We start from the raw sequence: 19,511 nt of genomic DNA on the forward strand, positions 1-19,511 counted from the left end.
GTGACAGCTTTTGTACCTTTTTTCTGAGAGTGTACGTTGCTCTCTGGTATACTTGATTCTGATTGGTCAGTCGCATCAATCATGGATTTGATTTTTTTTTCTTATACTCACCGTCATCTGTATATTCAAATTCAGTCGATTACTATATATATAAATAATCTTTTTTGACGATTTGTACATTGCAATGGACTATTTTTACTTCATAGTGCGGGATAAACTTTTTTGTTTATTTTGAGATAGTGGCCGGCTTTCTTTACATTTATTGCTTATAATTTTAGCAGTGAAAGTGGTATTGAGTCTAGTATTATTGAGTGACAGTTATCTGAATTTCCCCTTGGCATTATTAAAAGTACTTCAATATTTTTGGATTTCTTCAGTCATTTCCATTTACGTGCAGTGCCTCAGTTCTCCGTCTCCGTCTCTAATATATGACTTGGTTTTCTCTCCTTCACCATATCTTCATTAAATGTTGATGGGGATGAGTGAAACCAATAATCCTCAGACCTCACTGCAAAAAAAACATAGCTGAAAATCAATAGGTTTGCAGCAGTGTGGAAAGAGTAAGAGAGAGAAAACTCTCTTCTATCAAATATTAATCATTCATTTCCTCAAGGGAATTAGGAGAGTGCTGGTGATCTCCTGTCTGACCCAATTAAGATCCTCCTGCTTATCTCACTTAGGTTCACTATTACTTCCAGCTTTGGTTATATTGTCTATGTACGTAGATTGAGTGACAACAAAGAGCAATGGATGCTGGGAGAACACTGGTACCACACTTGGGTAAGCCAGCATCCTTTTGTCGCTTTAGCTGGAGCTCCTAACACATGAAAGCTCAGAACATTTCAATTGAAATTTTCTCCCATATCCTCAGGGTTAGGAAGCATATAGTATACCTTTTATAATCAATTTGCAAGTAACTATGAGAAACCCTCAAATCTAGCAGTGGTAGCACTGAAGGCTTTTTTTGTGTGTGTGTTTTCCTCAGGTCTGTAAAATGAAAGCCATTCAATGTCACAATGCTGCTCTGTTGATGAAATTGTCCATTTCTTTTGAAGAAATCTGTTTTGTATTTGAGCATTTGGAAATAAATGAACCATAACAGGCCTGAAGGCTTGGCAATCTGAAATTTTATTCTTGTCTGTTGTTACATCTTGAAGGTTATTGTTTTGTGCATTATACTTTTAGATTTCCCACGCTAACATTACTGAATTTAAGTTTTAGTTAGTAATTTTTGACACATTTGGTAACACTTCTTGAAGGGGTGTGCATAAGACTAACAGGACACATTCATAATCATGACATGACATTACGATTATGACAACTGTCATTAAGTTTCATTCGCTCATTATGACAATTTAATGCAAATATGACATTGTTTGAGATGTCTTTGTTGTGACACCTATAAACCAATTTGTCATGACCACTTGACATTACAGTAGACATTACTGCCTACTCTTTCTAATCTTTATAAATGTTTTATCTCATCTTCATCTCCTCAAGTCTTTAAATGAGGGACAAAACGGTGACTGATATTGTTATATTGTTGTATCTCTATTTGTTCTAGTGCTTGTTCCCAGTCCATGTTCTGCTGCTTCCACGAGGAAGTGCAGCTCCATCTATAAAGGGTTTGCCCACTGTCTGCTTGCCCTGGGAGACAGTCTCTCTGTCAGTACCCAAAAAGATGAGGATACCCAAGAGATCGACTCCATTTGCAAGTAAGCTCAAACCCTGCTCCAACACAAACAAGCATGCGGATGTTCTGTGCATTTGAAAGAAATGAATTAATTTTTCAGCAAGTAAGCAAAAAATTGATCGATAGTGACAGTAAAGACTTTTAAATTATTACAAAAATGTAAGTGTATCATGGTTTCCACAAAAATATTAAGCACCTCAATAGTTTTTAACATTGATCATAAGAAATGTTTCTTGAGCAGCAAACCAGCATGTTAGGATGATTTCTGAAGGATCAGTCTTGAGTAATAATTCTGAAAATTCATCTTTTCATCACAGAAATAAATTACATTTTAAAATATATTTTCAGGTATTTTATACATTTCACATTTTACTGTATTTTTGATCAAGTAAATCCAGCTTTGCTGAGCACACAAACTTTCTGACCCCAAACTTTTGAACAGTAGTTCATATACAGTACAGAACAGTAGTTCTATATATATATATATATATATAATCATGGACAATTACAAATCATAATTGTCTTTTATCACAATAACTCAACAGTGAATAAGATGAAACATGGGGTGAATTTATATTAATTTCTTGTGACAAAAACATGATAAATTTTTTAATTGATAATTAATCAATTTGTATGTTTTTCCCCCTGAGTCACATTTTTATCCTGTAAGTCTTTTGTAACATTCCTTTAAATAACTAAAAAAAAGGCATAATGACATCAACTGCTATGAAGTGACATCAGTTTGTTGGTTAAACAACAACACATGATTATAATATTAATAATTGATTTGATAAATTATGTGATGTTTTGTGGTTTCATGAATTGTAACTAACTCTCAAAGGCAAAGCTCTTTATTTCCATCAGATTAGATTCCATTATGTTCATTTTCTTCCCATTATGTAAAAAATGAAGTTATATTTGATGACATTTGAGTCTCTGAGCTTCTCCACACTGTTAAAAATAACCCTGTGAAAAAAAAACCCGGTAAACTACTGGCAGCCGTGGTCATCATACCGTAAAAATATGGTGTGTTACCGTTTTTTAAAATTAACAGTAATTTAAATGACTGTTAAATTACAGTATATAACAGTAAAGTAACAGCATATACCTGTAGCTGACAAAACGGTATTTAGCTGTTAATTTCTAAAACAGTTACACACCGTATTTTTACGGTATGATGCTGGCAACCACAGCTGCCAGTCGTTTACCGTTTTTTGCAGCATTTTTCTGAAAGTCTGGCATACCTTTATTTATATATATATATATATATATATATATATATATATATATATATATGCACACACAGAGAGAGAGAGAGAGAGAGAGAGAGAGAGACTGTAAAAAAAATTATGTCATTTACAGTTTAAAACTGTAATTTACACACAAAAGAAAATGTTTTACAATGGTAAATCCAACAGTCCATTTATTACTTTTAACATATACTGATATCCACCATAATAAATTCATCACAAATAGCTTTTCCGCAGGTTGACCCTGATGTACATAACTAATAACAAAAAAATAAAAAATAATAAGAGGAAACATAATTAATACAATTAAAACCCATCAAATGTGACACAGAGGGAATTGAATGTCATTTTACGGATTTTCACTGTAAATTATAAGATGATTTGTTCTTTTTACTTAAAATAATGGTACTACAGTATTTTACTGTAAACACAAACTGTAAGGTTAGATATATTACCATTTTCTCTGTATACACTCCAAAAAATCCTGGGTTATTTTAACCCAATTTTGGGTCAAATATGGACAAACTCAAACGTTGGGTTAAATTTGTAATTTAAAAATGTAACCCAATGGCTGGGTTTGTCCATATTTGACCCAAAATTAGGTTAAAACAACCCAGCACACTCAAAAAAATGCTGGGTAGTTTCAACCCAAATTTGGGTCAAAAATGGACAAACCCAAATGTCAAATATGGACAAACCCAAATGTCGGGTTAAAAATGCAATAAAAAAATTTACATTTGAAAGTTATTTGAAATTTGAAATGACATTTTTAACCCAACATTTGGATTTGTCCATATTTGCCCCAAATTTGGGTTAAAACAACCCAGCATTGTTTAGAGTGTAGCACAAGAACATACTTGTTCATATTTTCTAAAAGTGACTAAGGTCAAAAGGTCAAGCTGAACAGAAATGACCCGGCAGCACATTAACTTTCAGTACAGCCACATAAAATACCTCACGCTCAGAGCACAGGAGTATTCGCCGTATACGCCGTTCATTGTGTTGTCCCAGGGAGAATGTGATATAAAGCATCGCAGTTCACTGATATGACACCTCATTCATTCTCTAACTCCCCGCACTGACTTTCATCTCATTTTCTGTTGCTCCCTTCCACGCTTTTCTCCATTTCTTCCTCTGCTCACTCATCTTTCTCCTCTTCCCTGGATATTCTAATTAAAGACTCTCTCTCTATTTCCCTGTCTGTCTGTCTCTTTCCGTCTGCCCCTCCATAGATCATGCATCTATGATACGTCTTTATTTTGTGGCACACCCTGTAGCTGCAGGACCTCTTTAAGTATTCATTGTGTAGCAGCATGATGTTGTTAAAGAATATCCTCCAGTCAGACTCAATCCGTTACACCTCGCACGTTTACGCCGCTTACTGAATGAATGGTGATGTATGCGACAGCATTATATGGTCCTGCGTTCAGCATTCAAAGCATACATAAGCAGGAAATGAGGAGTGCTTTCTTTAACACAGCTATTTAAGTGTTATTCCTCCAGGTGCCAATTAATCCTGCCACTGAGCTCAGTGATCGCGTGCACACACACATGCATAAACACAGGTACGCACGCACACATTCACACGCATCATTTGTCAGGGGATCTTTTGCTACAGTAACAATCTGCAAAGCGTCAGGCTTAGGCCAACACTGCTCCTGTCTCGGAGATCTGACAGGGACGTTTAAGAAAGAATTAGTGGTGAAGGACAGACTTCCACTATGAACATCATCACTGTTTAAGATAGGTAACAGTCTCGCTGTGCTTCAGTCTATTTCAGAGCTGGGGATTTAACATTAAAGGGTGTTTCTTCACTGGGAACTTTTATGTGCCTGGGGTTGTTTTATCAAAACTTAACAGATTTTTTATTATTATTATATGAAGGTCACATTTAAACTTGTGAAACTCTTGGGAACTTTTACTTTTTGTCTTTGTAACAGATATTTTTTTATTATCAGTTGAATGTCACATTTAAAATTGGGAACTTTTATTTTTGTCTTTTTATCGTTTTTTTTCTGCTACTTTTTTTCTGTGTAGATTGTTTTACTCTTGTTTCAGACCCAGGCTTTCCGATGTTAAAATGTAAAAAACAATCCATCATATAAATATTATTAAAGGGGTGATGAACTGAGAAATCAAATTCGATCAAGAAAATCAAGAACGGTGCTGTGCCGTCTATATTGGATCCGACAGGAATGGTGCAACACACGGACTCGGGGTCGAACGTGTATGGGCGAATCATTCTGGTTGCCATTTTACAACATTGGACATTTTCAAAACAATCCACGTGCACTGACGAGTGAGTTGAAACTCATTATAATATGCAAAACTGTTATCCACTCACAGCAGTGGGCGTTTACTTCCAAGTCTTCAGTGCGAGACGCCCATAAAAACTGAGCGTTTTTGAGCTAGGCTCAAAACTAGGGTAGAAAATAGCCTAATACTTATTCATTTTGATGTTTAGAATGTAAAAACCAAGCGAACGTCATAAGTTTACCTCGGACAACAATATAATAAAATTTAAAAAGCCAGTTCATGACCCCTTTAATATTACAAAAAACAAAATATCACATTTTAACTCACAATTTAACATCATAATTTAGTTATTTAGTAAAATAATAAATCAGTTTACAATTTATTTAGGTGATAAAGATTTACTGTTCTTCAGTTTTTATGTTATTTCTACCCATAATCAATCATTTTGACAGAAAGGTTTATCAAAAAATAGTGTGTTTGGTTACCAAGGAGACAACAGTGAAGAGCATGCCTAAGATGAAATATGAGATGTGTACAGAAAATAATTAAAAATCTTGGTTACCATCACTTGTGAACAGAATATTTGTATTAAGATTAGGCTGTAATTTTGTCTAATTATGGAGAAAAAAAACGTTAAATGTGTTTTTAAGGTAGGCCTACATAATATGTACAAAAATAATAATAATTTTCATCACATAATGATATTGTTGAGAAAAACATCATTGTGTGACTATATTGCGTATTCTTGCATCAAGCTGTTTTATTCATCAGTATTGCTCAAAGATTCAACAAATCCTGAAATCCTTGCTTACTAAAAATAAACATCAGTTCAGTACTACTATTGCATGCAGTTTATTAATTATGGGCATTCATATATCTTGATATATGGTCATTTTAGAGTGTATAAATCAACCAAAAATGTTACTTTCAGAGGTTTTTTTAGTGTTTAATACTTAACGGTTTATGACTCATTAAAAAGCCTGTATCTTACTGTAGTGCTACCTTCTTCTTTATTTTAAACTATAGCTACGTGAGGGTTGTTTCAGATGTTCATTCATTATTCAGAACATTTAACCTTACGCTTGTGTCTGTTGCAGATCCTGGGATGATTTTCATGACTGTGCAAATGTGGCCATGGCCGGCTGTCCCGAGGAGGCTGCGACGGTGTGGGAGTCTCTGAGACAAGAGTCCAAAAAGATGCAGTTTTCTGGAAACCTGTATGAGATGTGCTCCAGTCGCAGCCAATCCCAGAGCCCCGATGAGACCAATCAGGAGTCGTTAAAGGGACGCGCTAGTCATAAAAGTCTGACCTTTCTGACCTTTTGTTTGCCTGTGCTACTACTGTTTCCATGGATATAATCGCATCTCAAGACTCACAATATCCAGCACATATAGACAACGATACGGACTGCTTTTGTTCGGACATTTTCATACAGATCTCATGTAGTACGATAAGATTCGTTTTATGTTCGGAACAACAAAGAATGTCATTTCCACACAAAGGACACGTTTTCAGGTCCAAGTGCTTACTAATTTATTGTTTAATTATGACGAAAGAAATCTTAAAGCTAGGGTAGGCAATGCTTTTCAAAAACACTTTTTGTTATACTGGTCGCGATCAATAATAGAAGTGGTCTAAATGCTAAAACATGTACATATATCTTCTGTAGGAGTCTCAGGCCAAAAAATTGTCCAAATGCGGTCCGAATGCAATGATAGGATGTTCTACTTTCCTGTCAGCCTATGGGTGTGTCTCAATCAGCTCCCTAGTTCTGTAACCATTTTAAGGGTTTCTCATTTGCGGCACTGAAACTTTCGCTCCCTAAAAAGTCCCACAATGCACAGATAAAACCAGGGATGTTTTTCTCACTCACTAAACATAACGACACGCCATAGATGTTTTCTAAAATCAAACCTTTATTTTATTATATTTCAGCATAAACATACATCACTAGACAGGTAATGAACACAATCTAGCTAACATTTATCATTTATTTATGTTGCACAAATATGTAACAAGCTAAATATTTATCATAATGTACTTTAAAGGAAAACTCCGGCGCAAAATGAACTATTGGTCTATTTACACATTGGTAAATAGTCAGCCGTTCTCTGAGATTTGTTTTCATGATTATTGAATGTAAAGAGTTTTATCGAGTAATGAAAATAAAAATCGCTAGTTTATACCGCTAACAAGGCTCAAAATAGCCCCACACTAACACAGCAACATAATAAGGGTCCCTACATGCAAACCGAAGCATTGAGAACGTTGTAAGTGTACAGACCGTTTAATAATAAGAAGATACTTTATGAAGACAGTCCACTTCGGGAATACAGACAGGAGCTATCTTTGGAAAACAGTCTCGACAAGTCGAACCACGAACGCCGAGCTAAGTGCGCTGGTGAGATGAACGAGACAGGCGTTCGTGGTTCGACTTGTCGATCTTGAAAATGTTGTTAATTCAGCCAGCGCACATACCATTTGCTTCCTGTTTTCGGTCGAAGTCCACAGTAGTCGATTGTCGAACTCACCCGCGCGATCATTAGTGAATATCATCTCAAACCTCCTCCGCGTGTTCATCTGATTCGGATGAACTATCCATTTGAGCTGATATTCTCAGAACAACACAGTTTTGGGTTTGAGATGATATTCACTAATGATCGCGCGCGTGAGTTCGACAATCGACTACTGTGGGCTTCGACTGAAAACAGGAAGTAAACACGGGTATGTGAGCTGGCTGAATTAACAATTTTTATTAATATCTTTCACATCTACTGCAGTCAGATTGACCGTGGGCACTCTTAATAACACCCCTCACATGACTGTGCACTCGTAATTAAGGATGTGAAGAGGCTAAAAGCAGGTTTAGAACATGCCCCATTGAAGTCAACAGGGTGCAAATTTTAAAAAGACGATAACACGGTGTAGGAAACACCGATTTTTGTCATTTTTGTCTGTACTGACATCACTCCAAATTTACAAAAAAATGAGCTCAATGTTAAAATTGACCGGAGTTTTCCCTCAAGAGATGGCAACCCGTGACGTTCGTACTCATACACTACTAACAGCGACATGAATCTACAGCAGTCAGAGCTCTTTAAGTTATCTGTGTTCATTGTAATGTTAAGTTCTTTGAGACATGAGGTAATTTAACGCCGCCTCTCGTGACGTTTAGCAGAGGATGTGGCTTTAGAGATGCTCCGAAGGGAGGGTGGGATCTTATGCTTTCAAAGCTAGCTTGCTAATGCTAGCCTTTCCGAAATTGCCTACCTTACCTTTTAAAATAGCAAATCATGGCACAATTCAAATGTCCTTAATGCACCTCTAATGACTCCAGGCCTGATGAGGACAAACCGAAGATGGCGAAAGACATTTCCAAACATTTGAACCTTCATCTAAGAGGGTATAAAATGAAGGTATACTGCAATACATTATTATATTTGTGAGATATGAGTATCGAAGCAATGTAAAGAGCCCTAAAAAGTTATTTCACTCTGTTGTGTAATCTTCTTTTATAGGATCCTAAGAGGATTAAGTTTAAGGATTACACCAAATAAAAGTAAATTCAAGCAACACTGCTCACCTAGGCTTTGCCTGGGAACAGTTTGTAGTCTGAATCCCTTTGGGTGACGGTTGAAACCCAATTTATTATTGACGGGTTCATTGATTCACTTTAACGGATAGCACAGCATTATGCTTCAAGGTGTTTTTGTGCTAGTCTGTGTCTGTATGGAACTGCTGTTTATTTGATTTTGGTCAGAGTACTGTGTATATATTGTCTTACATTATACATTACTCATGGCTAATTTTACATTTTTTGGGGGTATATGTATTCGTAATAATGGATTAGCTTAAAAAAACACTTCATGATGGAAATATATTGTATGACCGATATGCTGTAAAGAAGAGCTTAGCTGATGAATATATTATAAAGATGAGGTAAATCAATGGAGGTGAACCTAGCATCAATCAGATCAAATGAATATCAGCGTATTTCTTTGTATACATGACTTTGTGTGTAAAGCGATGGAGGTTTTTCCCCGGATCTGCTTTCATACCTCCACTCAACTCTGCTCTGCTCAGCGGATTCCTCAGTCAATGTGATTTATGTTTAATTTTTAGGCTTAATTGGCAATCAATCATGTTTGCCAATGCAGTGAACTTATTAAAGAGGGCAAAAGCCATTTATGTAGTCTGAGAAAACAACAAACATTTTAATAGGGAAGGATTGCCATTGCTTTTTGTGTAGTAAACTTCTAATGAAAATGTCTAAATAATATAGTAAGGGCTAATATGTATGTACAGATGTTGTGTGTACATCATAGTTCTCATTAATGCCTCCCTTATTTATAATCTCTGGCCGTTATATTTAAAATATTTGGAGGCAGATATAATTTGCTTGGCAGATGCATTTTATGTATCGCATGTTAACAAAAATAAGTGTTTTCTCCTTTTATTTTAAAATCTGATTATATATTGCTGATTTAAGCTGTGCCCTGCTTATACACACACACACACACACACAAAAAAAAGATTAAAAAATGTTAATTGTCTTTAAAAAAAAAAAAAAAAAAGATCTCATATTGTTGAAGGTGTCCAACGTCTACATAATTATTTGCATTCTATACATTTATAAAACTATTGCTATTACATAATTAAAAGGTGCTGGTCAACTTGAAAGTAACTGACGCTAAACTAAATCTGAGGGCTGTGAGATGTATGTAAATCTCTCGTTCTCACTTTGGATGGCATTTTTCATTCCTTTGCCTCTTCCAGATATTAATATTTCATGTGTCACGGATGCCTCTGTATACACAGACACACCTTCAGTTAGCAAGATAGAGATTACCTCCCAACATACATATAAATACTCTCAACAGTGCTATGAGAACAACTATTTTTATGGGTCTAACTTTTCTCTTGAAATCATCAATTCTGTTTTCTTGTATGTGAACATCAGTTTGGCGGTTCAATATCCTTTTGCCTTGTGTTGTTGTTGTAAGGCGGCTAGAATACTTATCGATGTTGTCTGTGTACTCTGGTGTGCTGATGATATATGGTAATCCAGTAACAGTTTAAAGAGTTATGATAATGCGCCACGGTTTTATTGCTCGTAATGTATTATGTTTATGTGGGCGTTTTAATTACGACAGCGCTAACTATTTCTCTGCCTCCTTTAGGTAAATTGTAATTAGGCTAGCTGTGGCAGGATCCATACAGCACAAATTTGGTTGTGGACACTGTGGATGATGAAAATAGCTTTAGAAAAATCTCTCTAAACATACGGCTCAAAGAGATAGTCCACCCAAAAATGAAAATTCTTTCATTCTTGATGCCATTCAGTACAATTTTGTAACTGGAAACCAGAGCATTCTAACGCTCAATGGTGATTTCCTGGCCATTCATCAACTCATGGTGCAGAAGACAGTTTGTGCTTGATTTAGGCGAGAGATCTGCTGGGGACAGTTGCCCTCTGTGTAGATGCTGCATAGTCACACAAACTTCACACACACCTAACTCAAGCCAAACTATAACACTGCTTGCATTAATCGGAGCCCTCCTGATTGATCGGGGGAGGATGAGCTGTTTGATCACATCCCGCCCTTCACTTCACCCCTCACCTTCCTCTGCTTTTGGCAGCTGTTCTAATCTGACACATAACCACTTTAGCGAGGGCCAGGTGATTTTAAATGAATCTTCTGAAGAAGAGTGCAAGGATGAAAGGCATAAAGTTCACTTAAATTCGGATTTCTTTTTGATTTTCCTTCAATAGCTGATACGACAGTTATTTCAGATCCTGAATTTGATTTTTATAGTGACTTGCGGTCTTCACGTCCACTTGGGACAAATGCAGGAAATGCGAGAAGTGCAAAAAACACACATGTTGGTAATGGGTGGTGGTTCGCTAAATCATTAATTCAACCGCTTCGATCAAAACACTTAATATATTACGAATCTTTTGCTCAATCGATTCACTAAAAACTTAAAGGAGCAGTTCACTTTTAAAAAAACTTTTGCTGATAATTTACTCACCCCATCTTTCTTTCTTCAGTCGAAAAGAAATTAAGGTTTTTGATGAAAACATTCCAGGATTTTTCTCCATATAATGCACTTCAATGGGAACCAAACGGTTCAAGGTCCAAAAGACAGTTTCAGTGCAAACTGTTCAAAGGGATTTAAACGATTCCAGACGATGAATAAGGATCTTATCAAGCGAAACAATCGCTCATTTAAAAAAAAAAAAAAGTTTACGTTTTATAAGCTCAAATGTTCGCCTTGCTCTGTTCTGTGATGCGCATTCGTGACTCTCCTGTTCAAACTCGTTCATCAAAATGAACAAATCTTTTTTTCGTGTCATTTGGTTCAATCAACAAATTAAATGAATGAGTTGACTCAGGAAAAGATTCATTCATTTTGATGAATGAGTTCGGAGAGTCACGAACGCGCATCACAGAACAGAGCAATGCGAACATTTGAGCTTATAAAACTTAAACTTTGTTGTTATTTATTTATTAAATGAGCGATCGTTTCGCTTGATAAGACCCTTATTCACCGTCTGGAATCGTTTAAAGCCCTTTGAACAGTTTTCAGTTTGCACTAAAACTGTCTTTTGGATCTTGAACTGTTTGGTTCCCATTGACGTCCATTATATGGAGAAAAATCCTGGAATGTTTTCATTAAAAACCTTAATTTCTTTTCGACTGAAGAAAGAATGACATGGACATCTTGGATGACATGGGGGTGAGTAAATTATCAGCAAAAGTTTTTTAAAAGTGAACTACTCCTTTAAGGAACGAAACACGTTCAAATCCGTCTTTTCTACTTCTGTTCGAAGCAAAATAACGTGTCAAAAAATGTAACGTAGACCCTGTTGTCACAGTATACCATGATGTTGACAATTATACGTTTGATAGATGCTAAATAAGTGACAGTATACATTTCATTAGTTAATTCATCTGTCTTCAATGGCGTGTAAAATAGTGAATTCTTTCAGTCTTACTTAAAATATTGTCACATCAGCAGCTCTAACAAATTTGCCATGATAGATAATAGCCCTTAAATTCCTTCTCCATGTTCACTCATTAAATTCAGGAAGACAAAGGGTAATTTATCACTCAGGAAATCCTGATATTGCCCATTCCAGCTCCAAGCAATACTAGCATAGACTCTTATTAAAACTCTGCCCATGGGGCTGAATCTAGTTTACTTTCTGGAATTCTCTTTCTCTTCACGCAGATTGCTAGAGATAGAAAATGTATATTAGCTTCTTTCTCTCGCATTCCTTCATTTTTGTTCGGCCCTCTCTCTGTGATAGATTCATCAGAAAAGAATCGAGGGTAAATCTGATGTGTTGAGGTAGATACAATGGAATGTGAGACAACATGGGCGATGGGACTGATGGAAAAGGAAATAGTTTAAACTAAGAGATAAAGATGGAATTTATGTGGAAAGAGAGTGAATGGATAGATAAAAGATTGAAACTGTTGTAAAAAAAGAAAAAAACAGATAGATGTATCAGCATAAAATAGAACAAAACTTGCACATTAGAAATTCTGTGAAACTGAAATTTATGGCAAGTATCAAATGCAAATTGCTTATTTATTTCACTGTACACTCAAAAAATGAACTAGAAATTTGCGCACTTTATAATATATTTATATTTAGCTTACTTAGGCTATAATAATTGTGTTTTTTGACTTTGACTATTAAGGTCTAATTATATCTTAGCTTAACAGTACAAAATCCCAATGCGTTGTCTAAACACAAACCATTTATGTTCAGTATAAAATTCTTCCATCCAGAGGGTGGCAGTATAGTGCGAGTCGACTGCCATTTTGCCCGAACTTAATTTGATTGTGTTCAATCTGCTTAAATATAAGTACAATTTAAATTTAGGATTACATGATTGATTTGTGTTGCATTAACTGAAAGTGGGCGGTGCTTGTTAGCTCCCAGCATGCTTTGCATAAGGTTGAATTAAGAGAGAATAAATGTTAAAATTAATTGTTATTTTATGTTTGTTTTTTTGAGAAATTTAGAAAAGGGGAAGACTTGCTAGTGTGTAATTGTGTTTAATGTTAAATTATATTGGAATTATTAGAACCATTTAAATTACAGTGGTTTGTCGACTGATTCAATAATTTTCAATAATTGAAGGAGCATGTATATCTTAGCTTTTAAGATGCTAGCTGCTGTTAGCAAATAGCTAGCTATAGTCTATCAATTTAATTATGTGTGACTAAAAGAAATGAAATATTGATGGATGAATGAATATACCTGAATTATGTCAAGAAAAATTCACTTTGAGACTACTTAAATTGGGTCGCTTGAAATTACTTAATTCCATGATGTTGAAGTTACGTGAACAAATTATGTTTGTTTAACCGAAGTTATGTGGAAGCTGTTGACGGAAAAAAAATAATTAAAGCCAACATATCATTTTTTTTGAGTGTGTAAATGACATATTCATAGACTATAATGCTGAAAAATAACAACATGTGTACAGTAATATAATTGATATTTTCTAACATAATGTCCCTTTACTTCAAATATTTCCCATGTGTTTTGAATCTCATTTTGACATTGACGCCCACAGAGGCAGAATTTAACTTTTAAAACATGCTGTAACAACAAACAGAGTGTGTGTAATGGAGTGCAGCAAATTTCAAGAATATTGAATATTGGGAGCGATGCAGAAAATGCATTATATTGAATAATTGAATTTAAATGAACACTGCATAGACCTCTTTATGCATGTTAAGAAATCTTAATGGCAATTGCAATGCAAACGCTCCCATCTTTCTTTCTTTCTTTCTTTCTTGCTACACTCTCAGAAAAAAAAAAGGTACAAAAATGGGGCTATACCTTTTCAAAAGGTAAACTTTTGTCTATTTTAGGTGCTAATATGTACATTTCAGGTGCTAATATGTACATTTTAGGTTCTAATATGTACATTTCAGGTGCTAATATGGACATTTTAGGTGCTAATATGGACATTTTATGTGCTAATATGTACATTTCAGGTGCTAATGTGTACATTTTAGGTGCTTATAAGTACATTTTAGGTGCTAATAAGTACATTTTTAGGTACATTTTAGGTGCTAATATGTACATTTCAGGTGCTAATATGTACATTTTAGGTGTTAATATGTACATTTTAGGTGCTAATATGTGCATTTTAGGTGCTAATATGTACATTTTAGGTGCTAATATGTACATTTGTAGTGTTAATATGTCCATTTCAGGAGCTAATATGTCCATTTTAGGTGCTAATATGTACATTTTAGGTGTTAATATGTACATTTTATGTGCTAATATGTACATTTTTAGTGTTAATATGTACTTTTCAGGAGCTATTATGTCTATTTTAGGTCCTAATATGCACATTTTAGGTGTTATGTACCACTAAGGTACCAATATGCAGCCTTTGGGTGCAAAAGATACCTTTTGAAAAGGTATACAGCCCCAGTGACAGCTTTTGTACCTTTTTTTCTGAGAGTGTATGTCATTATCAGACCTACATCCATGAATCTTTTAACAATCTGCGCATTGTCCTTAAGGATTATTTCATAAGTTGCTAGTAAAGAATGGTTTCTCTTTACAGTGATTGACTTGCCTCTATATCCTAAATCAATACTTGCTTAGACACTTGGCTCTGTATTTCCCCATGGTCCCATTCTCCTGCCAGATGACAGTCTGCTTCTGCATGTATTTCATGCTGATTAAAGGTACCTGTTTGTTTTAATAATTACTAATTATTAAATTAATCATGATCACCAAAGCGTCACCAAAAATGATAACTTAAATGCCTATAATGTTTGTGTGTGTGTGTTTGTGCTCTTACGAAGCTGTGATTCATTTTTCACTGCTCCCATATTTTAATTCCCTGCTGAGATAAGAATGGTCCCTGAAAGAGTCCCTGTGGAAATCACAGGAGGCAGTGGTGGGCTTGCAATTGCTTTGCACTCAGGAAAAGAGTAATGAATAATCTATTGGCACTACAGGAGGGGCGGGTTAAACGGGTATCGGTTAGGAGGGAGAACACGGAGACGATCACCGATTCCTACATATTTCAGTGCATTTGATCCCACTGGTATTAACCTACTTTATAGTTATGTTTTTCTTCTATATTAGACATAATTTTTTAGCTTCCACAATGCTCAAAACAATAAAAAAATTTAAAATATTTCGGGCGTTTGAATAAGCGCAATCGTTATTGTGACAAACATCATTTTTCCTTTGAGGAAATCAATGTTAATTAAAAGGCCAACAGTTTCTTGCAGGCGCCTTGTGGCTCTCTCATTCAAATCTCTCGTTCTCTAAGATTTGTTTTTATGATAATCAAATGTAAAGAGACAGTTTAATAAGAAGATATAATGAGGGTCCCTACATGACAAAAACACTGATGATCAAGATGTCATAACAAAGTCTTAAACAATGTCATATTTGCATTCAAAATGTCATTATTGAGCGAAAGACACTTAATGACAGTTGTCATAAACATGCACTTCTTATTCAATATGTCATGTCATGATTATGAAGGTGCACGTCAGTCATATGCACACCCCTTCAAGTAAAGTGTTACCACTCTGACTATACAGAAAGCTCTCTAAACTCAGGGCAGGGTCACGGATTTCAGTGCCAAACTCTGAAATTAGATTTTACTTCGCTCCCATCAAACAGTTATTGAATTACTTTGACGACTTCACTGTATCCCGTTAGTGCCTGAAAGCAAAACCACGGCAGAGAGCTTTTCTTTCCCAAAGAATCAGTTCTTCTGAAAGCAGTCTGTTTGACTCTCTTGTCTGGGGAGCCACCCAGGCCACCTTAGAAGTTAACAAATATGAGTGTGAACCAAGAATAGCACATCTGCAAGAAGATGTGCCTAGAATTTGATGTCTTTCAATAACAACAGATTACGTTGCCAAATCACTGCATGGTTCTTCGGTGTAAAGTTTAAGGTTTCAAACAGGAAAGCTGAATCCCACGGTCTGGTCAAGATGTTCTTTCACAACCGCCCAAATATTTGGACATTCAATCTAATCTCCATGCGTAATGAGCTAAGGGAATTAAATAATCGAGGATGTCTGCCATCAACAAACCAGAGGTTGTTAAACGATCTCAAACTGGACTTTACACTCAGATGACTGCCAAATTTAGTGGCCGTTTTGCCTGTACCGGCGCTCCAGCCCTGACAGCCCCACGGGGTAAGACTGATTATCATGAGAATAATTGAGAGAGCGGAAGAGTCAGTGCTGCTTTTAATAGAGCTGTTTCTATCTTCATACTGATAAATAATGCACAGCAGTCAGCATATTTGGATTTAACGGATGATATTGACCTTTTTGGGCAGATAGTGAGTGGGGTGTGAGACGAGGAGAGAGAGAGAAACTGAGGGAACGAATGAAAGAATGAGAATGAATTAAGAGTGAGAGAGAGGGACGGAGAGAGACAGCATTGAAGGCCAAGCAATCAATCATGCTGATGTTGTTGATTTGCTTTGCATATTATTATGAAAATAACAAACAAACATAGATTTTAGAGCGACAAAGTCAATTTAACATTAAAGAAATCCGTCATCGTTTAGTTGGAAGGAGAGCAACAAAGCCATAAAGGACTGGCACACTGAAAAATGAAAAATCTGTCAAGTTGTTTCAAACCTGTATGAATTTATTTCTTCGGCTGAACACAAAGGGAGATATTTTGTTCAGCTGAACACAGAAACTCATACTCGTGAAGTATTCCTTTAATCCATTATTTTGTTTTTCCACAAAACAGTTTGGTCAATCAGCATTCCAAGTGCTCATATATAATATAATATTGCAAAAAGTTGTGGGGCTTTTCAGTTACTCCTTCTGATTGAACTGTGTTCTTTAGTGAATCATTGAATCATTCATTGAGCCAATTAGTTAAATTTACTTGATTCATTCAGGAACGAAACAAGTCTTGATTCATTTGAATAATTTGTTAAAAGGGTGCATCTGAAATTGCATACATCCCTAATACTGTAAGTTTGTGAAAAAAGTACTATGTCCGAATTCATAATATTTATTAAACATTAGGCGAAAAGTACCTGGAAAACCTTCTGGGAGGCACTTGATTAAGTAATTGCTTTGTGACTGTTAAAAAAAAGTACATTTTATATAGGATCTATAATCTGGACATAGGCTACTTCATTCATCATGTTGTCGTTGTCAAATGGCCTTGTGTGAGCTCAGCTGCCATTCACAAATCCTCTCCTGTGGCCTCATGGTATAGTAAAGTGTCCATTTGATTCGCTCTTCAGAATCTCACTAGAAATAATAGGTCATCTGAGTACTTTTTGCCTACTGTTTTAAGAACATTCATTCAACGTTCAAAAACACTGTGTGTTTCTAAGAAATGCACAATGATTAATTCTTCTTTTCTGCTATTCTACTCGGCACTATTTTCGTGTGTCGCTCATTACTCTCTTCTCTTGAACTATTCTGGCTATAAATGCAATAGCCTAGCGCAATCGTGTTGATATTCCAAGAGCTGGCGAATCACAGCCGTGCTTTTCAGAAATAGCTATCACTTTTGATTGTGTGATATTGCATTAAAAATGTGTATTTATTTATTATGTAGGCTACGACAGGAGTTTTTTTGTAAAGCCTCCTATTATGTTATATTTTGTCTGTTTTGATTTGACATAAAACAGAAGTTGCGATAGTCTTTCGTATTGTGATGTATCTGATACCGGCCTCTCAAACGAGAAAAAAAAAATTATAGGGCGTGACTTGATTTTGTCTATCAGGAATTGATTGGATTGTTGTGGTTTCATGCGAGTGACAAAGATAATTTGATTAAAGATTATGGCACATTAATAATAATAATAAAAAAGATCTGCACTGATAAATAATTTATAATGAATACTGACATATTTCATTTTAAAAAAAAATATTTCGTGATGACTTTAATCAATGAAAACTTTGATAAACAACAATTTTACTTAAAGTAATCCAAGCAATCTGTCCGTAATTCATACATCTGTCCGTATACTATCTTGATAACTCTTTCTCTCTCTTGTCCCAGCTACCATCACACTGGTTCTCACTATGCTTGATTTTTTCAATTGGATACTTGGTGCCCTTTTGTGGTAATGGATGGATCTGATCCAGTCTTTTACTGCAGGGACACAAATCCCCTGGCATTTCCTCTGAGCATTAGAAGTTACACCGCATTATATCATCATCTTGCCCTATTGAAGCAATTTATGAAGCGATTGTTTTTTTTTTTAGAGTGGTACTATCACAAAAGTCAAGAAATAAAGAGTTCAGCTGCTTTACCCATTGTCATGGGTCATATCACAGATAGAAATGAAATGATTAGTCTTAGAAATACATTTAGGTGTTTTTGATATTAGTGACGTCTGTAAATGCATTCTCATAGTTGAGCACTACAAACAGCACATAACAAAACCTGAAGTTGATATTATTTAAAGAACAGCGCCATCTATTGGTGGATGAATTGAATATTTCGCGAGGTGTTATGTGTCAAAATCAAAACCCATGGGTCAAAACCTTCTCAGTCAGCATGAGAAGAGAAATATATAAATTCTAAAAATAACATAAAATAAACAGCTCATATAATTAACAGGTTGATCCCCTAATGTTGATGTTTCAGTCCCTATTTAGTAGTCTATGAATTATCTTCAATGCAAATATAGGCTTTTGGATAAAAAATAAATAAAAAACAATGAAGAAATATTTATCAACGCATTACATATATTGGCAGGCTGGTATAAATTAATTGACCAATGTAAACAAAAAGCTAAGTGTTAAAAGTGTAGACTGTAATAGCAGTCAAATTGAAGGAAGCTACGATACATGCCAAATGGTCGGAGAAACAGATTTGTACAATATAAAAGTCCCTTCATCCGAATAATCCTGAAAGCGAAAAGTATGTAAAGTGAAATGTTAAATAAGTCTGGCTTTTTTTTCTTGTATTTTTAATTCGACAATAAATGTTTTAAAATGACACCTTAATTAATAAATGGCGCAAACCTATAATTAATTTAAATCGTACACCTATACAATAGTACCCTACAAGAGTTTATTTGTATGAATAATTAAACTTCGCAAAACATATTGGTTTTAACAATGTGTAGATTTAAAAAGTAATTGTGCAAACTCGGACACATAAATAACTAGTTATGAAATGAATAAACAAAATAGTTGTGACAAAAGATTTAAAAAAAATTCAAGAAAAAAACCTAGAAATTTACAAACGTCTTACATTGATGAAGCATATTTCACAACCTTTTGTGAATTATTTCACACACTAAATTATA

General features: G+C 35.2%; 1 protein-coding gene across 1 annotated transcript in view; it reads left to right on the forward strand.

Moving 5' to 3' along the window:
• Window positions 1-6,736, forward strand: part of nrn1la (neuritin 1-like a) — a 30,670-nt gene extending 23,934 nt beyond the window's left edge. Inside the window, exons 2-3 of the mRNA XM_039683866.2 lie at window positions 1,565-1,715; window positions 6,297-6,736. Coding sequence (XP_039539800.2) covers window positions 1,565-1,715; window positions 6,297-6,558 — 413 coding nt within the window. The 3' untranslated portion in view covers window positions 6,559-6,736. The remainder of the gene's footprint in view (window positions 1-1,564; window positions 1,716-6,296) is intronic.
• Window positions 6,737-19,511: the final 12,775 nt, after the last annotated feature.

This window comes from Pimephales promelas, chromosome 10 (assembly GCF_988280905.1).
Source record: "Pimephales promelas chromosome 10, fPimPro1.hap1.1, whole genome shotgun sequence".
Classification (NCBI taxonomy): domain Eukaryota; kingdom Metazoa; phylum Chordata; class Actinopteri; order Cypriniformes; family Leuciscidae; genus Pimephales; species Pimephales promelas.